This window comes from Ostrea edulis, chromosome 1 (genome assembly GCF_947568905.1).
Source record: "Ostrea edulis chromosome 1, xbOstEdul1.1, whole genome shotgun sequence".
Classification (NCBI taxonomy): Eukaryota; Metazoa; Mollusca; class Bivalvia; order Ostreida; family Ostreidae; genus Ostrea; species Ostrea edulis.
The window spans coordinates 40,638,019-40,664,370 of NC_079164.1; the positions used below are offsets into that span (position 1 = coordinate 40,638,019).

A 26,352-nucleotide genomic window follows, 5' to 3' on the forward strand; every position below is an offset into this window, starting at 1 on the left:
GACGTTTTGATTATTGCAGTCCGTCACACGGTGGGTAGACTCTGCTTCGTGCGCACGTTCCAAAATAACGAGTGCCGAAGCACGATACATATATTCCGTAACGTATTTTATAACCAGGGCTCTTTTCGTAACTTATTTATTATTTAAAACAAAGAAATGAAATCTAACGACAGTGATTAGTTGGAAATCGCGCCAATTCCCCTCGTTTTGAGTGCAAAAGCAAGGCGTGCTTAATCTCTCTAGAAGTCATTACGTATTGGAAGAAGTCCTTAATTTCTGGTTTTCTTGTAATAAGTAATTGGATCGATGCTTGGGTTAAATCTAAATTGCTCCCTTTGTTTTCAGTATCGCCTCGTTATGGATTTTTTTCTGGCAACTTCATATGTAAGCCCACAAACCTCATCATTACATATATCTCAAAATATAGTTTTATTAAAATGGGTCATGGGATTGAATCTTCGTATACATATACTTTGCCATCCCACACAAATAGTGTCATTCATTTAAAATAGATTCGTTCTCTCTCTCTCTCTCTCTCTCTCTCTCTCTCTCTCTCTCTCTCTCTCTCTCTCTATATATATATATATATATATAGGCCTATATAACAATCACTAGATATCTAGATGATTTGATAGTGTTTCCGAATGTCTGTAAATATTTGAAATATTATTTCGCCCAAACCATTTGGAGACATCACTCTCATGAGAAACAATATATGTCTTCCTATACGGAAAACCACATAAGTCGTATACTATTGTGACGATCCCCACCCAGCAATGCTTCGAATATGGGGTACTGAACCCATCCAATTAGCGGTTTTCAGTCACTGCTTCAGCTAGTAGTTACCTTCTTTCATGGCCGATGCACCAGTATCCTGACTGACCACAGTTTGGTTTCCACACCTTCACCAGCCTCGTGAAGGCCTGCACGCAGGGCACCTGTACACGCCTTGTCTCCACGTCTTGGAATGGGCAGACATTTGGCCTGTATGGTGGAAATCAAATGTATAATGTATTAAAGAGCACGCTCATATAGCCATTATTTATGTAAATTGTGTAATGCATATAAACACCTGTATATAGGTAAATCTCTTTCACACGATAGATACGAAAAGAATTCATGAAAATAGATAAACAGTATCAAGTGGATTACTGACACACGTGTATCCGAGAACTAACGTATTCAATTGTTACATAAAATCATACCCCCCCCCCCTTTTTTTTTTTAATATCCACATTCACCTGAAGATTATTCAATGCTCCATTAAATTAAAGCAGGACTTAGTTTCATAATTTAATAACTTCTGTCTATATCTTACGCCAGGTGATTGTCTGTACTTAGATACACTGTAGACTAAATTAGCACATTCCTTGGGACTGGTTCGTATATTAAAATGTGCAGAAATATTTTGACAATCTTACACACAAAAGAGGAAGACTCGGTGATTGTGTCTTAATAGATTACAACACGCGACGTGACTGACAGCACTTTGTATCTATTGGGCCATCGGGAGATTTGTAAAGGGGCCCGCCATGACGGAGGGCACAATACACATTTCTGTAGGAAGGTCACGCCCATGCACGGTTGTAAATCTTTTTCAAGATGACATGACATTTTTTTTTTCTCTTTACGGAAAAATTACGAGAGAGAGAGAGAGAGAGAGAGAGAGAGAGAGAGAGATTGCTAATTGACAGGATCTGAGTGATGTCTTATTGCATATTCCCGCATGTCTTTAACATTTTGACTTTTCTTGTTTAATTTCGGCTGACTTTTAAGGCGTATTTTCAAAGCTTGTAGATAATTTTTTTCGTGTCTCGATTTTAATCGCATGGAGTTCACATGATGCACATAGACCATTAAATCGAAAAGTAACTTTTTCTTTCTTTTTTCATCAATTTTTAAAATCACAGGGGCTAAGCCCGTTTTGGGCCCGAACCCTGTGATACCATAAATATATTTATGGTATCATGGGGTTCTGGCCCAAAACGGGCTTAGGGCCCGAACCCTGTGATACCATAAATATATTTATGGTATCACAGGGTTCGGGCCCAAAACGGGCTTAGCCCCTGTGTTTAAAATCACTGTACATTACGCTGTGAAATTTATGGCTGTGCTAATGCATTCGTGTGTTTTAGAAAATAACAACTCTGGTATACTTGTCTGCATTTTGAAAACAGCTAATTAGCATATCATTGTTGTCGGGTGGCGAGGTGGCTGCGCTACACGGTACGTATCGAGAAAACATGATTGAATTCAAATGCGGGGGAAACGTTTTAAAAGTTGTAAATTTACCGAAATTGCGTATAGGTATTGTGTTGATTGACAAAGGATCTCGTATTATAGAAGTAAACAACAAACTACACGTAATGTAATTTTACTTGAATTCACAGTCAGTATAAATTGTATGCCTAATTTGAGATAATTAATTTTTCAAGTACCGGTACAATATGAAAGGGTTGTGCTTTAATAAACAACTTTGTATTTCGGTGTGTTCGTCGTAAACTGTTACAACCGAGTGTATATAATAATTGCGAGCCAAAAGGCAGCATTTATTTGCTTTTCACAGCTTTCCCTGAACTATTACTTAATATTACATGTACTCAATATTGGCCAGATATATTTAACCTAGAATCTGTACTTCTGCTCCTTTAGCAAATGGGAGAAAATACCCGAAAACACATAAACCTGTGGTTTATGATGAGAATTATTCTTCGCATTAAAACAGCTTTAAATGAGAAGAAAAGGGTCCGATAAAATCAGACTTTCAGAATTCCTGTACTAAATATTAATTCTAGTACTTACATGCCCTTTCGGAGATTGTATGTTCCATCAGATGGTAATATACCCGCAAATATCATAAATACGACAATCAGATCACTAACACGGGGAACCATTGTGAATATCCGGAGAAATCCTTATCCTTTCCCAAAAAATCTTCAGATACACAAAGTATACATTTTACAACATATACACATCGTCACTCCATGTGAAATTTAAATATTCCGCTGTGTTTCGTAACTTTCAAATAAAACAAACTCCGTCACTTAGAAAAGACCGATGATTTGATTTTTTAAATTGCTGATCAGTTCAATTGTTCTTGGGGGTATGGTCAGATTAGAATAGAAAGTGGGAATTAGGGGACAATTCCACAATCCGCACTGATCGCCACGCTTAGATAAGTCCGTGGTCTCTCATCCCAAGATTTTAACGATGATTTAAAAAATTTAAAATTCCAATTTTAAACCAATGAACAAAGTCTTTTTACACAGTCCACTTCAATTAAGCTAAATTTATTGTCTCGTTGCTTTTGGGGAGAAAAAAAAGAGCCCCGCTATTTTCTGTTATTCCGATTCATTTCGCTGTCGTCACAGGATTATGGGATAATAGGAAATCCAAATAGAATATAGCATTCACATAATTTAATACACAATTATCCATACATGTCTAGATGAGCGCGGACGATCGACTGCTGAATGCTTAATTAGCGGGAAGGCTTTGATAAAACGCCTCTTGTGTGAGAAACTCGGTAGGTAAATGGTTTAAGTGTCCCAACGAGCGCTTACCATAACGTATATATATATCGTCGATTCCCTGGACGGAATTCTCTTTGCAAAAATTATGTAAGAAGCACTTCGTGTGTAAGATTTATAAGGGGGACTGATTACTCTGTCGAAGTGTGCAGAAAATGACAAGATTGCATGAGATATCATTATAGGACCTGATAATGGATGTCTTTACATGCAATGTTAGGCGCATTAGATTAAAGCAAAGGCCAGAGAGAGAGAGAGAGAGAGAATGAATAATCCCTTCTCCACCTTCTCTCTTATTTTTTCCGGACAGATTCTAATAGTTTTACCCCCATGCATGGTGCAATTGCTATCTAATCTTATTGTTGAGTTTATATTTTGATTTACATTAACTCTACAAAGTAAACTTTTATCGTAATCTGCATGGAAAATGTTGATTTAAATTTGATACAAGTCTCAAAACTATCTTACGGATAGTTGAACAATTACTTAATAGCTTTCTACAGTGTAGATCCGCGATCAAATATGTTCTCTCTCTCTCTCTCTCTCTCTCTCTCTCTCTCTCTCTCTCATGGTAACCCGAGTGCTCAACTTGGAGAAGACATTTCTCAATCTAAGAAAAGAAGAAGAGAGATGTAACAGTCGACAATCCGACTCGACCTACTCGGAGTGTAAAACAATTCGTGTAAACAAGAAATTGCCAACATCAGTACAGAAAGAAGAAAAAAAAAAGGAGGAGGGGGGATACGATTCAGTTGCCGAGCAACTGTCGTGAATGAATGCAAGTGTCATATTGTAATTCTAAAATTTACTAGACGGGTGTAAATGCAAAAACTACAATATGACAAAATGCAATTCCTATATTTACACCCACCCACGCAACGGCTAATTAAAAAATTACAATGCGATCCAAGGTACGAGAAGAGAGTATTTATCTAATATTGAAATGAACTAATGTAAGATGCAAGTAGTTTAGGGATTCTTAGACGAATTAATGAGTTAAAAAAAACCAAGATGTGTCTGTATTGTGAACAGATCATAGATGACAGGTAAATAACGATTTGAGATGGAACATATACATTGTCTTTGTTTTCCTTTGTCATGTGCTTCTGTGATTTTGGACTTTGTCAGTGTATATCATAATGATATGCTCCTCAGGGGGCCCAAATTGGTTGAATAAATATTCTATTCTATACATATATATTAGGGAGTCTCCCTGTTGCTTGCGAGAGAGCGTTCGAAGTTTTATAAAAGAACTTGTGCTCGATCCCTTTTATGTTTAAAACCCTGTTGCTTGTACTATTGATAAGATGACTGTAAGACCAAAATATAAATTGATAAATAAATAAACTGTGTATATTTTAGAAATATAAACAACAAAGGCAAACAAACAAACAAACATGTAATGTTCATAAGGGAGAGAGAGAAAACCGTCAAGTTGCTATTGTGTCATGCACGCATTTTGCAAACCGTAAGCTTAAAAATTAAATACAATTTAATCCTCATTATTTCCAGTGTTAGACAGTTTTCAGAAATTATAACTTCAATCCATTTAAGATTGGAGAATGTGGCGGATCACAAATCCTTGACCTGGGAAGATGTGCCAAGGTAGATGGTGAGGTTTAACAATATGAGCTAGCTGACCAGACAAATTTAAGTATGTAGACTTGAACTTCACACAGAGGCCCAAAAGGCTAGGCGGGATCATATAATGGAAATGTTTGTACATCAACAGGGGAGCTCATAAAATACACGCCGTGTTTCCTCTCTCCGCATGGCGCCATAAAGCTTTTTGAAGCAAACAGCCACCCAAGTTTACAGTTTATAAAGAATGGGACGGGGTCATTTGCGTGAAAATCAGGAAGCACCACAGTATCTTGGTCCAATCTGTATCGTTTGAAACCCCAGTCAGCACACGTTGAAATAGCAATGTTAAAAGATTTTCAATATTGGAACAACATAAAAGATGCAACATCGTTTCAACGTTGAATCATGGACCAGTTTCGTTAGTTAAAACAACGTGGAAAATGAAGTGACACCCCCCCCCCCCCATCTATGAAGATATGCAACATTAGTTCATGTAGAACTTTTAGATATTGAAAAGGTAAATGTTGAAAAATTGTTTCATAGTGTAAACAACATCGAATGTTCCTTGAAGTATTTTGCTTATTAGTTTATTTATTTTTTTTAATTTATTTTTTTTTTACCGTGGGATGAGTTTTGTCGTTTTTATTACTTGATTAAAACATATTCTTGTATATTTGATTGAATAATGTACATTTGTACCTATGATTCCAATGTTGCTTCCATTCGCATAAAAGTTACATATATAAGGTGCAGGGGCTGATCCGTAAAAAAATTTAAATAGGGGAAGGGTTTCTACCATTAATATTGGTTTTGAAATGGGAGGATAAGTTCCACCCTAAAAAATTAAAAGCGTTATTTTTACCCCTTTTCTAGCAAAATTTTCTGACGAAAGGGTGCTATGTAGTTCAATGTGATTAAAAAATATGTTATAATAACGTAAAAATCCCATCATTTTAAAACACAATTACAATCTTGCCGGAATAACAAAGCTTATCGTATCAACTTTAATCATTAGAATTCACTCTTCAATAAAGGAGGTACTGATAGTATTCACGTCAACAGCAAAACAAAACACATGTATAACATGACAACTGACCAGAACTGTCAATTGCTCTAGCTGTATTTATTTTTTTTACTGTATCTGAATAATTGTCACTGTCAGGAATATCGATGACACTAATTGGACGGTAAGACTCGACTTGTCTTAATGATGCATATCTACATGGTACTGTACACTATTGACAAAAACTATAGTCTTTAGTAAAGAGAGCAAATACCGAAACGCCCTTACATCTGCTAGGACGAGCAGAGATATGTAGCAGTGTATCAGATTTGGAGGTTCATCAAATATCTGATTGCAATGAAATTGGTCTTTCATATGTTGACTTCCATTGATAGGAAAAAAGAAACTACCCATGGTATTGTAGCGGTCAGCCGGGTTCGATCGCCGGTGGCCAGTTAGCTCAGTTGGTAGAGCACCTGACTAGAGAATTCAGGGGGCCCGGGTTCGAATCCCGGTCTGGTCCGTTGCATTTTCTCCCTTCCCGTTACATTTGGTGCCGTAGACCCGCCCCTGGAACTGACAGGTAAAAATGCCTGCCGGGGATAAAGATCCTGGGTTGATGTCTTCAGGTGTGAAGACATTTAAGGAGGGAGGAATGTAGCGGTCAACCGGGTTCGATCGCCGGTGGCCAGTTAGCTCAGTTGGTAGAGCACCTGACTAGAGAATTCAGGGGGCCCGGGTTCGAATCTCGGTCTGGTCCATTGCATTTTCTCCCTTCCCGTTACAGTATAATGGACCAAACCAGAATTCGAACCCCAGACTCCTGAATTTCTTCATTTAATCTCTTCGGGTACTGTACCACAGATCAGCTACTTGTTTTTTGAAATAATCAGTCGGACCACACTACATTTCATTACATATAGATTTTCCCTGCATAGTTGACTACATTCATATCATTAATCTATCTTGACTAGAGCATTCTTTGATGAAGAGAGATGTCAAATTTTTTGTTTTGACAATGACATATCTTCTTCAGGTGGAATTCAAATGATTAACTGAAAAACATAAAATCAAAATAACAGCAACCCAGAAGTTTCTGTATAGCATAATTTATATTATTATATGATTGAATAATCCTAAGCTTTCTGATTGGCTGCATGAGATACAACAAACTAGAAAAAATAGAAAGTTATGTTCACCTCAACTTGTTGTTGAGGTAAATATGATATATGAATTTCTTTTTCAACATCAGATCAAAAATTGATATAATTGGTTATTTTTATTTTTGTTGTCTAGTGAAGACTTGTGTCTCTGATATAACTTTCGACTAGGTGTTATTTAATTTTTGTCGTCTAGTGAAGACTTGTGTCTCTGATATAACTTTCGACTAGGTGTTATTTAATTTTTATCGTCTAGTGAAGACTTGTGTCTCTGATATAACTTTCGACTAGGTGTTATTTAATTTTTGTCGTCTAGTGAAGACTTGTGTCTCTAAAATCACTTTCGACTCGGTCTTGTGCTCTAGCTGTAAACAAAGGTGGTTAACCAAGTATCGTTTTGTAAGTTATAGTGGACGGTTTTGATGTTTTGAATTATTCAGTCATATGATAAAACAATCATTGCTACCCACAATGAATACTGTTCTTCTCAGGTATAGCTAAAGCATCATATTGAATGACCAAGAAAAAGTCAATATGAAATTCCAAGAATGTAATTCATACTTCCTCACAGTCACAATGTTTACACCATCAATCACCAGGGAGTGGGGGGGGGGGGGGGGGGGGGGGGGTGTTCAGATAAAAGTTATGGGGATATAGCTCCTAAAATTTAGGGGTCTCGGCATGACAAGTAACTCCCAGCTACCCATTCTTTTTTCCTGTTACTAATTAAATGATTAGAAACAAACTAATTCAGTATGCCTTTATTGGTGATTTGTAGGCTGCAATGTCAGACAAACTGAAGAAGAGCATCCTCCTGGGCTGTATGAATCATCTCCCCACCCTGAATTCAAGAGTCGTCCGGATCTTCATCAGTTCTACATTTACAGGTACTCTGGGTTCAGCGGTAAATGCATATAAGATCACAAGTTTTTATGACTGTCTTATATTGTAGATTCTTAGACATGATTACTTTTAAATATCGCAAAATGACTCGCAGATGTCATAATGCAATAACATGAATTCTCTAGTGGACTGTTAAACAAGAGATTTTACAATAATTTAGCAATATAAAAGTAAAAGGGAGTAAATTTATTTCACAAGTGGAGGTACTCGTTAAATATGCAATAATAAATTCTTCGCATATATTTACAAATCTACAGTATTTAGTTGGTTCCCTGATACAAATATACCCTGGAAATTCAAATCCTTAATGAGATGGAGAAAATTTATTGAATAAAGAAAAGGAATTCTTGACCATGAAAACCGGCTTACAATTTGTTCTCAACCCACGATAATTTTCAGTCTATGAAAAAAAGTGACTATACAGGATTTATTTTCTTATACCTTTGTCAGCAATGATCTGTGGAAAAAAATCAGTTAGGAGAACCTTTTTTTCAGACTTCATTCCATGATAAACATTTCTCAGATCAAGAGAGAGAGAGAGAGAGAGAGAGAGAGAGAGAGAGGGTGGAGAAGGCATAGGTTTTGAACTAGTCAAGATATAGAGTTCAAATTTAGTAAATTGAAAGGTCAAGGTTAAAGTTGATAAAGGTGAAGGTCAAAGCTTCCACAGTAAGGTTTCAACATGGTTGTAATATAGCGCTTCACACACATACATCTTGTTTTCTTTATATAACTTCGTATTATTTTAAATGGTTTATCATCATTATCAGGTTGGTTAAACTTATTTTATAGTATTGACCATGAATCACATATAGTGAGTTGACTTTTACGAGAATGTAAGGTAAGTTCAGGGATGGTACCAAAAAATCACATGATGTTGATTATTTATTATAGACACCAGAGAAGAAAGAAATATTCTTATTGAAGAAGTCTATCCCAAACTTCAGTCCTATTGCAAACAGAATTATGGGTTGGAATTTCAGGTAATCAAAAGGTGGTTCTAGTCTTACAAAGCCACAGTTGGTGAAAACAAATGGTGGAATTTTAATCCTTTTAATGATATGATAATTAAAGCCATTGTTAAAAAAGTTGTTGTTTTGCTTGAGTAGGGGAGATTTCATGAGTTGGTTGCATTAAAGCCAATCAAAATGTTTTTAAAGATTGCTTAACATTAAAACCAAAATATATAACGGGTATTTTCTATGGGTGGAAATGTTTGCGATTTGATCCCTAAAAAGTAGCTATTCATATTTTACATTTCCAATTTCTGTCGTTGCCTTATACCCATATACTGCATGCATACTTATTTTAGTGTATTATAAACATTTGGCACAGTCAGAGCTGTTGCACTATTTAGTGTAATCATGATTAGCACTGCTTCAATATGTTAAAATGGATTAATAGAGACTTTCATATTTTAGCACATCTAGAAATTAGTACTCTTGCTTCACCACCAAAGCTGCTAAAATTTGAATCCTGGTTAAAAATAAGTCCACGTACAGTATACCTATATGTATATATTTTGCAATTGTAATTTTGTGGATTTGTCCTATCTGCAAAATTCCGCCAAAAAATAGACAAGTGGCGGAAAATACAAAACCAAATTATTTGGTGCTGAACACTCAGGGTTGTATGTTACAGGTGGTGGACATGAGATGGGGAGTTCCTGAGGAGGCCTCAGATGACCACTCCACTTCTGCCCTTTGTCTCGCCGAGGTCCTCAACTGTCAGAAGCTGTCCACAGGGCCAAATTTTGTAGTAAGAAAGGCAGAAAATTGAAAGCACGGTCAATCTGCTTGTAAATACTGAAGGCCGGAAAATAAATTCATGGTCAATCTGCCTGTAAATACTTTTCTGGATAAGAAAAAATTAAATTAAACTCGTGGTCAATTTGCTCTTAACTACACTCTTCGATAACAGAGAAAGAAAATTAAACTCCTAGTCAGTCATATTAAGAATAAAGGATATAGCTGTAAATGTATTTTGTGTCTGTCTTTATGCATATTGCTTATATATTCTGATAAATGATAAAAGTCAGTTGTCAAAATTTCTATAATTTTTTTCCAGACCTTTCTTAATCAGCGTCATGGATACAGAGCTCTTCAGTCAGTGATTGCACAGAAAGAGTTCACTCAGTTGATGGAGAGTTTGAGATCAATGGGAGAGGATTTGTCGTCATTCAATGTCTGGTACAAGGAGGATGAAAACTCCATTCCTCCAGTTTTTGTCCTCCAGCAGATAAGCAGTGTCATATCAGATTACAAACTAAAGGTAACTGTCTATCTAACAGGAATGTGTGAGAAGAAGGAATGGGAGGGAGAGAAAGAAGAGGTAAGGGGAGAGAAAGGGGAGGAAGGAGGGAGAGAAATAGGTGGGAAAAGAGAGAGGTGAACCCCCACAATGTTAAGTTCAAGAGTTGTCTTTCTTTGTGTTCACATTCAACTGTTCGTGTGGCAGAGCGGACTTTGTGTGTCTGTACCAATACAGTACAAATACCGTATATACTCGCCTATAAGTCGGTTTTTTGGGAGTCAATTTTTTGTCCAAAACTCTATGTCCGACTTATAGGCGCATCCTAAGAAGATTGGTATTTTTCTGGGCGGCGTAATGTAGTGTTTTTTAAACAACTCCGACGATTATCATGGAGTACCACACAAATGATTATTGTTCACAAATATCTAGACGTATTGTTTATGTATTTTAAAATCATGTATAAAGTACAAGTATTTACATATTTTTATCTAGTTTAGAATTATTTACATACCCGTAACTAATACTTTCAATTCAATTTCAATTCGTTTATCGGTAAAATTGAATTACGAACCCGATTTAATATTGAAATATTCATATGTATAGAATCTACCAGCTGAAATATATTAACAGATAATTTAGATCATCATTCTTGACTCGTAAAAACTCTATTGTTGATACAATGAATTATACCGGAATGCCACAATAACAATTTTCGCGAGGCACGTGCCACTAAGTCAACACGGTGTCAGGTACTGGTCATTAGGAGACCATAATTGCTTAGGTAATCAAGGGATCATGGTCCATAATAGATCAAGGGATGCATTTAAACTCCAAACGGATATGGCTTGGATATTGAGCACCTCATAATTATTGATTTCTCAAAATATTTTTTGAAACATAGGTAAAAACACTAGAGCATTGACTTGAAATTGTCAACCTATTCTGACAAAAATTTGTACCGATTTATAAGCGGGTCAATGACAAATTCCTACAAAATAACCTTAAAAAATACAACCGACTTATAGGCGGACCGACTTATAGGTGAGTATATACGGTAAGTTAAACAAAGTTATCAAGTAAGCAATATCTGTACAAATAAGTTAAAGACAGTTATAAAGTAAGCAATATCTGTACAAATAAGTTAAACAAAGTTATCAAGTAAGCAATACCTGTACAAATAAGTTAAATACAGTTATCAGGTAAGCAGTATCTGTACAAATAAGTTAAACACAGTTATATCAAGTATCTGTAAATAAGTTAAACACAGTTATCAAATAAGCAATATCTGTACAAACAAGAGGTACTGTGAGCAATGCTCACTAAGAATACCCCCCGCTTACCCCAATCTCCCAAAGGGTGTTGGTAATAGGTATAAACTACCTCTTTTCTGAGTGTAAAAAACAAATGGCATGACAAACCGAACCATATTGCTACTTCGATGTCCAGTGCGCGTGACCTTTGACCTTTTGACCCCAAAATCGATAGGGAACATCTTCATCCCATGGGTAGTCCATATGTATGATATGGTGACTGTAGGTGGAAAGGATAACGCTTTAGAGCCCGGAAACCATATTGCTACTTCGATATCCAGTGCGCTTGACCTTTGACCTTTTGACCCCAAAATCAATAGGGAACATCTTCATCCCATGGGTAGTCCATATGTATGATATGGTGACTGTAGGTGGAAAGGATAACGCTTTAGAGCCCGGAAACCATATTACTACTTCGATGTCCAGTGCGCTTGACCTTTAACCTTTTGACCCCAAAATCGATAGGGAACATCTTCATCCCATGGGTAGTCCATATATATGATATGGTGATGGTAGGTGGAAAGGATAATGCTTTAGAGCCCGGAAACCATTGCGTCTACAGACGGACGGACGGACAGACGGACAACCCGATTCCAGTATACCCCCCCACAACTTGTTGCGGGGGGTATAATAAGTTAAATACAGTTATCAGGTAAGCAATATCTGTACAAATAAGTTAAATACAGATATCAGGTAAGCAATGTCTGTACAAATAAGTTAAACACAGTTATCAAGTAAGCAATATATGTACAAATAAGTTAAACACAGTTATCAAGTAAGCAATATATGTACAAATAAGTTAAACAAAGTTATCAAGTAAGCAATATCCGTACAAATAAGATAAACACAGTTATCAAGTAAGCAATATCTGTACAAATAAGATAAACACAGTTATCAAGTAAGCAATATCTGTACAAATAAGATAAACACAGTTATCAAGTAAACAATATCTGTACAAATAAGATAAACACAGTTATCAAGTTAGCAATATCTGTACAAATAAGATAAACACAGTTATCAAGTTAGCAATATCTGTATAAATAAGTTAAACACAGATATCAAGTTAGCAATATCTGTACAAATAAGTTAAATACAGATACCAGATAAGCAATATCTGTACAAAATAAGATAAACACAGTTATCAAGTAAACAATATCTGTACAAATAAGTTAAACAAAGTTATCAAGTAAGCAATATCTGTACAAATAAGTTAAACACAGTTATATCAAGTATCTGTAAATAAGTTAAACACTGTTATGAAGTAAGCAATATTTATACAAATAAGTTAAAGACAGTTATTGGACAAGCAATAGCTGTACAAAGGTATATAATCAAGTGAACACAATTATCGGGTAGGAGTTTGTGACGGGTGAAGATATCTTGTATTGTTCTGCAAAATTCTTCAAAGCAGACTTATTGGTCTTGTGTGTTACATTGTTAACTAAAACAGATTTATGAATGTGACCTTTTAGATGCAATAGAAAATTTGTGTCCTACTCAATACAAAAATGTCAGTTGATTGTTAATTTAATTGATTTTTTTGTCAAAGAAATACAATGTAGCTTGGATTAGATTTTCAAGAAAAGGGTGATTGTTTTCTTTGGAAAATACTGGCATTGTCCAGAGATGAACTATTGATTGCTGTGACAGTTTGTACAAAGTTACTGTTTTTCACTAATTTTACGATGAATAATCTGTTAATGTTTAATACACGCACACATATTTCAGTGGATTACTTTATGTTTAGGTGTAACTACATGTACTAATAACTAGAATAAAAATCACTGATACAGCTGGTTAAACATTGATGCATTATCTATTCAACAGGAGATCTATGAGAATCATGCATCTAGCTATCTTCATTAGTTTGTAGGTAACCCAAGTCCCTTAGGTGACCTACTGCAAACCATCCCTTCAATTCATTATATTCCACTGTCTGTCTTAAATCATCATCCCCTAGATTTTAAAAGTATCAACTTGTAAGCTTACGAGAGTGATTATCCATGGAGAACTATTGAAATATCCCAGTGAGTGTCCCAGAAGAACTATTGGAATACTCACAGTGAGTGTCCCTGGAGAACTATTGGGATACCCCCAGTGAGTTTCCCTGGAGAACTATTGGAATACCCCCAGTGAATGTCCCAGGAGAACTATTGGGCTACCCCCAGTGAGTTTCCCTGGAGAACTATTGGGATATCCCCAGTGAGTTTCCCTGGAGAACTATTGGGATACCCCCAGTGAATGTCCCTGGAGAACTATTGGGATATCCCCATTGAGTTTCCCTGGAGAACTATTGGAATACCCCCAGTGAGTTTCCCTAGAGAACTATTGGGATACCCCCCAGTGAGTATTCCTGGAGAACTATTGGGATATCCCCAGTGAGTGTCCCTAGAGAAATATTTGAATATCCCCAGTGAGTGTCCCTAGAGAAATATTTGAATATCCCCAGTGAGTATCCCTGGAGAACTATTGGGATACCCCCAGTGAGTGTCCCAGGAGAACTATTGGGATACCCCCAGTGAGTTTCCTGGAGAACTATTGGGATACCCCCAGTGAGTTTCCCTGGAGAACTATTGGGATACCCCCAGTGAGTGTCCCTGGAGAACTATTGGGATACCCCCAGTGAGTTTCCCTGGAGAACTATTGGGATACCCCCATTGAGTGTCCCAGGAGAACTATTGGGATACCCCTAGTGAGTGTCCCAGGAGAACTATTAGGATATCCCCAGTGAGTTTCCCTGGAGAACTATTGGGATACCCCCAGTGAGTGTCCCAGGAGAACTATTGGAATATTCCCAGTGAGTATCCCAGGAGAACTATTGGGATACCCCCAGTGAGTGTCCCAGGAGAACTATTGGAATATCCCCAGTGAGTTTCCCTGGAGAACTATTGGGATACCCCCAGTGAGTTTCCCTGGAGAACTATTGGGATACCCCCATTGAGTGTCCCAGGAGAACTATTGGGATACCCCTAGTGAGTGTCCCAGGAGAACTATTAGGATATCCCCAGTGAGTTTCCCTGGAGAACTATTGGGATACCCCCAGTGAGTGTCCCAGGAGAACTATTGGAATATCCCCAGTGAATTTCCCTGGAGAACTATTGGGATACCCCCAGTGAGTTTCCCTGGAGAACTATTGGGATACCCCCATTGAGTGTCCCAGGAGAACTATTAGGATATCCCCAGTGAGTTTCCCTGGAGAACTATTGGGATACCCCCAGTGAGTGTCCCAGGAGAACTATTGGGATACCCCCAGTGAGTGTCCCAGGAGAACTATTGGGATGATGAAAGAAACAGTGTTGTTGGTCTCTATACATGTAAATGGTCGACTTCCAAGAAACTATTATATAACCCTGCATGATTTAAACTTGCATCGATGAGTGATCATTGTACACTGGATGGGAGGAAAATATATCGCAGAGTTAATTTCTGTTCTATTCTCAGGATCTTAGATCCACAAATTAAAAAAAAAAGTGAATATATTGTCATCATAATTAATTACTCTTCCTTCAATATTCAACACATTTTTCGTGTTACATAAATTAATTGTTCTACATGTATATAGTGATTGTAATCATGCTGTACAGATGTGCAGATTCAAATCATCAAACAGAATGATTTATTGTTGTGGTGTCTGATTTTCATGGTTTTAAATGTTACTATTGTTTCAGTGGGTACAGTGTATACGTACTTACCATAATAGAGTAATTGGTAATGAAAATTGGGCTGCCACATATTCAGTCAGTCAGTTCAGCTTTAATGTCAAAATTCATTATGTTGTACAATGCTCTTGATGAATTATTATGTTACATAGGACCCTGAAGCAGTAAAGAAATGGGAGAGAGTGGCTGAGGAAATGCGGGATAAATTGAAGCGGGCAAGTCAACATTCTCTTGCTGAAGGGAAGATGACTGAAGCGGACAAACACAAGTACTTCATGTCAGGTATACAAGTTACAACCAGGCCTGGAGGTTATAAAACTTTTACCGTACTCATACTCAAACTCAGCCATGTTTGTTTTGAAGCGGGCAAGAAAAATGAAATAAAATACGAGAAATATTTGCTCCCATTCTATCTTGGCCCTCGTTAAGTTGCTAGTGAGTGAATTTAAGACTAAGCAAAACCATTTTATTCTCATATCTCTATTTATGCCTCCTGAGATCGAAGATCGGGTGGGGGGGGGGGGGGGGGGGGGTGGTGGGGGGGGGGGGGGGGGCATATTGTTTTTGTCCTTTCTGTCATTCTGTTATTCAATCTCAAACTTTAACCTTGCTAATAACTTTTGAACAGCAAGTGCTAGAGCTTTGATATTTCACATGAGTATTCTTTGTGTCAAGACCTTTCCGTGGGTACCAACATTTTTGACCCTGTGACCTGGACCTTGGTGTTTGACCTAAATTTAAAAAACTTCAACCTTGCTAATAACTGTTGAACAGTGAGTGTTATAGAGCTTTGATATTTTATATGAGTATTCCTTGTGACAAGGCCTTTCCTTGGGTACCAAAATATTTGACCATGTGACCTTCACCTTGGAGTTTGACCTACTTTTTGAAAACTTTAACCTAAGTTGCTAATAACATTTTGAACAGTAAATGCTAGAGCTTTGATATTTCACATTATTTAGTGTTTCTTGTGACAAGACCTTTCCGTGGGTACTAAACCTTTTGACCTTGGCATTTAATCTACTTTTAAAAAATTTACATTGGTCATAACTTCTAAATGGTAAATATTAGAGCTTTCATCTTGCACATGAGCATTCTTGTGACAAGATCTTTCTACTGGTACCAAGATATTTGTCTTTGTGACCTTGGCCATCTTTGGAATTGGCCATTATGGGGCATTTGTGTTTTACAAACACATCTTGTTTTTAAAACACAACTTTTCAGAAGGAATAAAAAGAAAAAATATCATGCAAACTGTTGTAAAATTCTTGATCATTCGATAAAGCAGTTATTGAATTTTGATTAGGTCAATTCATGATATATAGACCTGGTCAGTATCAAGGCCTCAGTCAACCAGTACCTGACCAAGTCCATACAGTCACTAGTAGACCTCATCAACAGTCAATAATTGTATAAAGTTGATGCAAGAGTGGCAGAAGGAGCTTCAGAATTCAATGACCAATTATGATTAAGAATAGAATTTTTTTTCTGATATCTTGACATTTCTTTTGTTAAAAAAAATATAGTGACTGAAGATGAAATACAGCAGGGGATTCTGAAGTCACCCGGGAATCCCGCAGAACACTGCCTTTGTTTTGTGAGGATTATTGAAGATATTTCCTACAATCTGGGTCACTCCAAAGCTTGGCGGTACATTGATATGTCTGGCAATACAATAAACCAGGAGGCACAGGAATTACTGGACAAACTTAGAGAGGACCGACTCCCACAATTCATCAGTAAAGACAAAATACAAAGGTAGTAAGATCTATTGTCTCCTCATTCAGCTTGTGAAAGTAAATGTATTGTTTATACTGCATACAAGGAAATTTTCATAATAATTATTAATTATATTAACAGCTTATTGATCATGTTATGATGAGAAAAAGTTCTTGGTATAATGACTTCAGGTTAGTAATAATCTTGTTAAAAGAACTTAGTTTTAATATCGCATTAATAAGTTAATAAAAACATAAATCTCAAAAATTCATGGGCTATGAATTGAGGGAATATTTAATCAAATCTATTGAGGAGCCGTTTAGGATTCACAGGATTTGATCATATGACCACCCCAGCCCTCGCCCTTTACTCCGTATTTCTCATAAAGTAAAGGGCAAGGGGTTCTGATTGTTTTTAGAAGGTGACTCAGGTGAGCGATATGGCCCATGGGTCTCTTGTTAGATACTAATTCATTATAACAAGATAACTAAATCATTGTAACAAAAGCATTTTCTCGTTATAATGAGATAACTTGTTATAACTATAGATCATTAACTTAGTCATTATGAAATACAAAGATGCTATCTCATAAAAACAGTCATGAATTTATTATTATGAGATCAATTTAAAAAAAAAATCTTATTTGAGACTATTAGACTTTTGTATATCTGTCATAGCTGAATGCCATCTGCATATAGTAGTTGGAATAAATGATTGTTTTTAACTTTTCTAATATGCAAATTGATCTTTTAAAATAGATGATAAAAATCTTGTGTGAAAAGGGCAAGAACTCTTTCAGGTCAGTGGTGAAGTGGAGTGATAGAGGAGGAATAAATCGGGAGGACCACAGGGATTATCTGGAGGAGTTTGCCGGTCAGTTTTACGAAGGCATCAAAAACCTGCTGGATAGATCGGTCTCCATGGAGAGTGAACTGTCAAAAGACAACTTGTACATCGAGGTACTGCCATGGAATCAGTCTACGTAATGATTAATATGCCGAGTAGATATCAAATTGTTAAAAGCAGCTTTGTCAAGAAGTACATGCAGTAGAATCAGTCCACATAATGATATTTATATTTCCAATGTTTCTGCCTCTTATATCTCTACAAATTGTAATATCATAGCCATTTCCCAATGAGTTTTAGTTGTGATCAATGCACAAATGAACCTTGATAAATACAGTACAACTATTTAATGACTGGAAATTCTGACAGAAATGAAAGAGGAATGTAAATATAAATTCTGAAAACATGTGAGAGCATGGACTAGCTGCAACGCTTCATGCTGGCATAATTCTATTCTGACGTGAAGTGCTGCAGTTCATACCTTCATGTATTTTCAGAAATGAAATGTATTTATAAAATTGATACAATCAGTTGTTGAAAGTAACATTGTCAGAAAGTACATGAATTTCATGTATCCCTCCAAGTCAGGAACCCTAACTTATTTTGATCTTTCTGTAGGTGTTACAGCACCTGACCATGGCTAAAGAACGATGTGCCATGTTTCATGGTCGACAGGAAATCCTGGACAAAATTGCCAGTTATTTGAGAGAGGGAAGCCCAGAACCTTTCACAATCTATGGCCCTTCTGGAAGTGGAAAAACCTCCATCATGGCTGAAGTTGCTAGAAGGGTACATTGCTATTCATTGTTGTTCTGTTACACAGATTTTCTTACATGTTTTTGCTCTGCTTGACCATAAGTTTATTTGAAAAATAAAAGAGAAGATTACAAGGTCATTGAAGGTGATACTAATACCTACTACACAGAAATCAAGTGCAAGTTTTTTTGGTGCTTCCTTTCTGCAGCTTTTGTTTTCTTTAAAATGATGATTATTATTATCATAAATCTTCTGGACATGAACAAATGCTAAAATTTAATGAATAGACTAATGTTCTGAAAATACACTGACATACATGTACATGTTTCAAGAAATGTTGATAAAGATTTCCTGGAAGTGACCATTTTCCTGCATTTTTGAGGCCACTTTGTATTACATGTATGCATATAAGAGGTTAGAAAAATGGAAACAAAGAAAGTGAAATGGCGTGATAATGTAGTTTTCAAACATGTCCATTTTGAGTGTTCTCCACCTACAATCATAATGTACAAGGAAAATCTCGGAACATCTTTCTCATCTGATCAAAATTTTTTTTAAATGATATCAAAAATCCAAATATAGCTTTGATTTTTCTTAACTTCTTTCAGGTGCCCTTTGAGTATCACAAAGACGCTGTGGTAGTCCTGCGGTTCCTGGGAACTTCTCCAGACAGCAGCAATCTACGTCGACTTCTTCGCAGCCTCTGCAGCCAGATTTTGTACAACACCACGGGGGATGCTGTCGATGTCCCAGAAGAGTTTGATGAATTGGTGATTTTGTTCCAGGGCCTGCTTGATGAGTACAGGTCAGACAGACCACTGGTCATTATTCTGGACTCCCTGGACCAGTTATCTGAAGACCATGCTGCATACAAACTCCGATGGTTGCCAAGGAAACTAAAACAAAATGTCCGCATTGTGTTGTCCTCTTACATAGAGACTTTGGAATTAGTGACAAATTTGAAAGTTCTGTTTAGCCCTAAGAGTTTCATCATTGTCCCAGTTTTAGGGGAAGAGTTAGGATTTCAGATTCTGAAGGTGTGGTTGGAAGGAAGCAACAGGACGCTAACTTCTGAACAGTTTGAAATTGTCCAAAAGGCTTTCCAGGTTTGTAGTCTCCCTCTGTTTGTAAAACTTGTCTTTGAAAATATTCTGATGTGGAAGTCGTACACCCCAGTAGATATGTGTATCCTAAAAACAACCCTTCAAGATAGTATATCCACATTATTTGCTCAGCTGGAGAATAAACATGGAAAGATGTTTGTAGAGAGGTCATTTGCTTATCTCACAGCCTCATCCTCAGGTCTCAGTGAACTGGAGTTGGAAGATGTCATGTCAATAGACGATGTACTGCTGACAGAAGTCTTCAAATTCCAGCTCCCTCCAATCAGGAGAATCCCATCACTACTCTGGGTCAGGTTAAAGTACGATGTTCAGAAGTATATTGTGGACAAAGAGGTAGACGAGACTCGGGTAACGTTTTGGTACCATAGGCAATTCATCGAAGCCAGTCAGGAGCGCTACCTGAAGGTCAAACGTTTTGCAGTGGAAATTCATTCCAACCTTGCAGATTACTTCCTGGGCACATGGTACAATGTGCCAAAGCCATTCAAATATACTCCAGAGCAAGCCAAAAAATATGGCATGTCCTCGCTTGATTCCGCAGCTGACAGAAAAATAGCCGCTCAACCAGTCAAATTTTTGTATACAGACAAGCAAGGAAAAGAACAAGTCCGATTCAACAAACGTAAATTGAACAAACTACCATTCCATTTAGCAAATTCAGACAGAGAGGCTGAACTCAAAGCTATTTGCTTATACAACTACCATTTCCTTTTTGCCAAAATCAAAGCTACCTCAGTCATACAAGTCCTTGGTGATTTTATTTATACCAACAGTACTATATCCAGTGCTTTAAAGAAAGTACTAAAGTCCTGTCAGTCTAGTCTCCAGAAGTACCCAGAATCCCTTGCATTTGAAGTGTCTGGACATATGTTGTCATACCTGACTGACAAGAAATCCAGTCCAGAGAAAATGTTGGTTACAGAGTGTTTGGAAGTATCAGATGATCAAAAGACCCCAGTCCCGTATGTGACCTGTTACCATGTTCCAAGTGAAGCAATGCTGTATAAGATTGAAAATCAAAAGTTGCCTTATGGTTGCACAAATACAGCAATATCTGATGATGGGAATCATCTTGTTGCTTTAGCTGAAAACAACCTGGTCTTTTTCTGGGATTTGACCATTGGAGAACTAGAATGTGAACTACAAGTGTTTAATCCAGATGAATGCAAGCTGAATATCATGGGCTTTGAAAGCTGTGAAAATGTGGTGTATTTCTCTTCAGCATATCAAAAGACAATGCATCCTTTCATCACGGTGAACACACAGACTTCAGAAATTAAGAAATCCCTGATTCTTGGGAAGAACTACCCCTCTGTAGGAATGGCTGATTCTCTCAAATATGCCTTGGTGGAGCAGAAGATATATAGCCTTCACAAAGGTCATTCTGCAGATGTGTTCTGCTCAGAGACGGGTCAGCATGTACACAACTTTGGTATTTTAGCTGATGACATGGTCATATCCCCTGACAAAAAACTGACAGTGTTCCATTTGAAATCCACAACTTTTGCTGCCTACAGTGTGAAGACTTTGGATGAGCTTCACAGATTCGAGGTGGCTGGACCTCCTCTTTCTTTCGTTTTCTCACCTACAACTCATGAAGCCTTTGTTTTGTTGAAAAATACAAGTCAAGTCCACATGATCAACATTAACAAGGACGATGGTACCGTGGGACATGTTCTCAGTGAAATCAAATCTCCAGATGGACAAAAAATTCAAGCTGCCATGATGTCTTCTAGTGGTAATTTCCTGGTTTTAAGGACAGAAGAAGGAATTCTCCTTTGGAATTACAAATCAAATAAACTTCACAAACGGTTCAGAATTCCAGATTCCATTAAACCTGAGCACCGTGTTTTAGATATGTTCAGCCATCTTCTTAATGATGACAAGACATTGGTCGTAGGATATGAAGGTCACATCATTGTGTGGGACGTAGCAAAGGGTAGCACCAGGGCATGTATAGAGGCCAGCAAGTCAGTGCTGAGTTTCTTAGAAGTTAACAATGCAAGGAATCTGGCATTTACCACCTCTAAAAGGAACAATGCAATCCAGGTGTGGAAACTGGATGCCATAGGAACAATTGACTCAAAGTTTCGGCCATTGACAATGAAGTCCAGTCCAAGATATATTGCTGTGTCAAAGACGGGTCAAACAGCAATACTAGGTGGATTTTCGGCCAATGATGTGTCCGTATTGGACTTGGTCAATGGTACAATCAGGACACAAATTTCAGAATCTTTTGACACCATGCGACCAGTGGTGACACCAGATGGAGCTCATGCTGTTCTACGAGAGTATCTTTCAAATAATGCAATCAGGATATGGAATACAGAAACTGGAAACATGGTGTGTTCACTTCCTGTTAGCAGTTTGGCTTTGAAACACTACAAATGTTCCAATACCCGCATGTTGGTGAAATGCCTAAATGACAACTCGAGTTCTGAATATAGTTTCTGGGACATCAAATCAGGAAAGAATCTACACACATTTCATGTTGACTATGTTGATATTGGGGAAGTCATTCTTGAGATGACGCACTGTGATGAGGAAATTTTGATTTCTAGAAACCAGAAAGGTGAAGATGTAGGGACTTGTGATCTGTTGCTTGTAAATATTTATACTTTGGAGGAACTTGTTATCGTGAAGGGTGTTCACGCCTCCAGGATACAGCGTCTTGGAGAAGGTGGATACTTATTTCTCTTAGAGCTGGTGGACAGCCAGTTGCAATATCTTGCCATCTTGGACACAAAGGCCAAAAAAGTGATTAAAAAAGAGAAGGTTGACCCTATGCCTAATTCCTATCTGAGTGTAGATGGTGCTGGTTGCTATGGAATCGACAAGCTTTTGAATCTGTATGACTTGAATTCCTTGAAACATGTTTATCAGTTTGATGTTGAGGAAGCAGACGTTATGTTAAAGAATGTCAAAACCAGAGCTACAGCACCCAAAGTGATGCCGAATGGACGGACTGCGGTGTGGTTAAATGTACGGGGAGGATTACTGAAAGTGGGAAGTATCAAGGAGAGAAAAGTTCAGAGTGTGTTTCCAGTACATAGCATCCCCATCAGCTTAGATGTGTCTTCTCAGGGGTTAATCATTGTAGGATGTGAGGATGGAAGAATCATGCTGCTGCAGGTGCCAGACTACTCAACAGAATCCAAACACAGGATCACTATGATGATTCATGATATTTCACAGAGATTAAGTCTCCTCTCTAAGGGCATGTACTCGGGACTAGGTAAAAATAGTAACCAGAGAAAAGAACATGGAAGTAAGACATCTAGTGTGTGCGTGGTTGTGTAGTATAGACTTGAGTCTATTATGGCATGTGATCAATTTTGTTGTTACCAATATCAGTATGGCAAGGTTCCTTTTTTGATCATCATACTTTGTACAGTAAAACACAGTTACAGTGAATATGCTTGTAACAAATTCACACTTACAGCAAAGTTCTTTTCATTATACCCCCTTCAAAGAAGAGGGGCATATTGCTCTGCACCCATCGGTTGGTAGACCACATGTTGTCTGCTCAATATCTTGAGAACCATTCACTTGATCGTAATGATATTTGATTTGTGGGTTAGTTGTGAGAAGAAGACGCTTTTTTATTTTGAGGTCACATAATGACGTAAAGGGCGAGGGGTACCGATTGATGTTCCACTCTGGACATAAGTATTTTCTGCTCAATTTATGTTGAATTGTTTTGGCACTACTATCAATTATATAAAACATGTGTATAACCCTTTTAATTTTGCCCCATGGGGGCATACACATTTCTATAACATTTCTTGTTCCCTTTTATCTTTAAAAAACATAATTTTAAACTCATTTAATATAACAAATTACATTTATAAGAAATCAGAATTGTTTGTCCCCAGTCGCTACAAGCCCAGCTTATATACATTGTATTTAATGGCGATAGGGTCTGTTGAAGATTTCACTCCACTGGTTTTATGCCTCAGGAAAATGGAGGATGCAAAGTGTTTTTTATCCATGATATTATATTCAATTATTTGATTGATATGTGTAATGTACATTGTACACAATTCCATATTTAAAAAAAAAAATTAACTCTATGTCACAGATGTAATACTGCCCAATGTTAATGAAAAGTGAAGAAAACGAACAGTGACCAATCTCATAACTCGATCAATCCTATAAACAATACAAAATAGAGAGTTGTGCAAACAAGGACCCCTGGATATACCAGAGATTATTTACATGTATTTATACACTTTGTTTCATTTCATATACAGTTTGGTAATCGTTGCACTTGCGAGAAATACCATGGTATGCAGAATGCCATGATCATGATAAGGGCTCCGCAGAGTGCTCTTCCAATGACCATGACCATTTACTGGTAACACCAATGGTAACCAGATCTTTATGCAAGGTTTCATTGCTGGTAAAAATTGATTGATTCATTGGTTGTATAAGAAATGATTTCAAAGTTCTATTTGGTGTGATAGAATTTGGTTTTGAGTTATTAATATATTTTGTCTTTGATGGTGAAAGAGGCATTAGCTGCCAGTCCTGTTTACCAGTTATTACCAAAAATGACAAAAACATCTTTACAGTGCATAAAAATCACCGCTGACATGTTAACATTCATGCATATTTTAAATCGAGGCAGACTACTGACAAACAAGTTGATGATACAGGGGTTTCAACAGTCTCGTTTAAAGTCAGCATTTCCCAAAATTCTATGGTCATTATAATGATCTAGTTTGCCAATACAACCTGTACATCTGACATTATTCATACCGATTGTTAGGCCGTTTTTAGCACACTGATTTTGACTACGGATAACTGTTTACCTGCATGATCAAGACATAGGGCTCATGGTGGGTGTGACCGGTCGACAGGGGATGCTTACTCCTCCTAGGCACCTGATCCCACCTCTGGTATATCCGTGTTTGTCCAGCTCTCTATTTTGTATTACTTATAGAAGTTATGAGATTGATCACTGTTCATTATCTTCACCTTTTTAGGAGTTATGAGATTGATCACTGTTCGTTATCTTCACCTTTATAGGAGTTATGAGATTGATCACTGTTCGTTATCTTCACCTTTATAGGAGTTATGAGATTGATCACTGTTCGTTATCTTCACCTTTCATACATCTTGTTATCTTTTGTTGTGATTTTGTGTTTACATAGAAACAATTAAATGATAGTATAGAATACGTGCAATATATTGTAGAGAATTTTATTTACTCTGAGATTTTTTTTTTAATTAATGAATGTTCATTTAACTGTTATTTATTGTATGTATTTATATTTATTTTATTTGTTTAGTGTATTACGGTAATATTATATAATGCACTATAAAATCTATCATTCCTATTGATATCAGAGATATTTCCCTTTCATTGTATTTGATGGTTCTCCCATGGGGGTCAAGAAACTAATGATAGAAACTAACAAAGTTTGTCAATGGTTAAAACTCATTTATTTTCAGATTTCACATAGCGTCATAGCAAATCTCATGGAAGTTGGATATTAATACTTGCATAACGTCAATACAATTAGTTATTTCAGCCACACCTCCAAGTACCAAATGTTTGGTTGGTTTTGGATTTTTCTGAGGTCCGGCCATCAGCACACCTCTTAATTCCTTGGGTAGATACCAGTCTTTGCCTCCTGTCTTATTCATTTTAGTCCCTATGGTAGTCATTTCTAGTCTGAATGTATAGTGTCCATTCTCAGGTCTTGTTCACGGGCACTGGAAGTTCCTTTTTTATACATGCACATAATATATATTTACATTAACTTCCAGTGCCTGTGGTTTTGTTAAAAACGTGTACGATGTAAGACATATGTCGTCTTTAATTGGATCGACAGCATTTTGGACCTTGCATTTATATTGATGAATGAAGTCTGTGTTAGCACATTATCTTGTTTTACATTTGTTAATCAACTTATTTATAAAACTTTTCCCTGTTAAATGTTACAGTAATAAATTTGTTAAAAGTTCTTATCTTATTTTATTTCTGCACTTTGGCAAGGCCTTGCTTGTACGAGATCTTAAACTGTCATCATCAGAGTTCTAAATCAAAATAATAATTGCTGATATATAGTCAAACTGGTAACATATTAAAGCAAAGTACATCACATAGTTCATGGGAAAAATGAAGTACAAAGCCAATTTAGGATTTTGAGAAATTTCATTTTTGTTTACTTTGATCTTTTACAAAATCTTGTATACAAAGAATTTCAAAATTTATCACTTAGTGACTTTAATGGTTTTTCATCAGGCATGTAGATTCTAGCAGTCATATCGAGTAATGCAGTAGGCTGTGGCGTCATAGCTTGCCTTGATATGTAAGCAATTAGAACTCCTCGAATGTCTTGCACACTTGACACAACTGGAACTCCTCGAATGTCTCGCAAAATCAACATAGATCTCTGATGTGATTACGATGGCATCCATAAGGGAATTTGATGCAATGTAATTTATGACGTATGTAACGTAATGCAGTATAGGCTGTGACATAGTTAACAATGCA

General features: G+C 36.9%; 2 protein-coding genes across 14 annotated transcripts in view; one reads left to right on the forward strand and one right to left on the reverse strand.

The window, feature by feature from the left end:
* Positions 1–3,621, reverse strand: part of LOC125656362 (multiple epidermal growth factor-like domains protein 6) — a 70,123-nt gene extending 66,502 nt beyond the window's left edge. For 8 of the 13 annotated variants that reach the window (XM_056148712.1, XM_056148721.1, XM_056148716.1 and 5 more), the window contains exons 1-2: positions 2,803–3,542; positions 847–984 (exon numbers count right to left, since the gene is read on the reverse strand). In XM_056148712.1, the coding sequence (XP_056004687.1) occupies positions 847–984; positions 2,803–2,894 (230 nt within the window). In that variant the 5' untranslated portion in view covers positions 2,895–3,542. Of the gene's footprint in view, positions 1–846; positions 985–2,802 lie in introns of all 13 variants that reach the window. The other 5 variants (XM_056148753.1, XM_056148746.1, XM_056148742.1 and 2 more) reach the window with 2 other exon arrangements.
* Positions 3,622–5,654: 2,033 nt separating this feature from the next.
* LOC130050080 (NACHT and WD repeat domain-containing protein 2-like) lies at positions 5,655–25,820 on the forward strand. Its single transcript, XM_056148761.1, has 10 exons — positions 5,655–6,301; positions 8,056–8,164; positions 9,075–9,163; positions 9,822–9,938; positions 10,248–10,451; positions 15,555–15,684; positions 16,929–17,160; positions 17,921–18,080; positions 18,586–18,756; positions 19,332–25,820. The coding sequence occupies exons 2-10, from the start codon at positions 8,062–8,064 to the stop codon at positions 23,145–23,147; spliced, it is 5,022 nt and encodes a 1,673-aa protein (XP_056004736.1). The 5' UTR covers positions 5,655–6,301; positions 8,056–8,061; the 3' UTR covers positions 23,148–25,820.
* The last annotated feature ends 532 nt before the right edge of the window (positions 25,821–26,352 follow it).

Coding starts and splice junctions, on each gene's coding strand:
- LOC130050080 (XM_056148761.1), top strand. CDS start 8,062: ATGTCAGACAAACTGAAGAAGAGCATCCTCCTGGGCTGTATGAATCAT. Junction 10,452..15,554: donor TATCAGATTACAAACTAAAG/GTAACTGTCTAT, acceptor TATGTTACATAG/GACCCTGAAGCAGTAAAGAA. Junction 18,081..18,585: donor AAGACAACTTGTACATCGAG/GTACTGCCATGG, acceptor ATCTTTCTGTAG/GTGTTACAGCACCTGACCAT.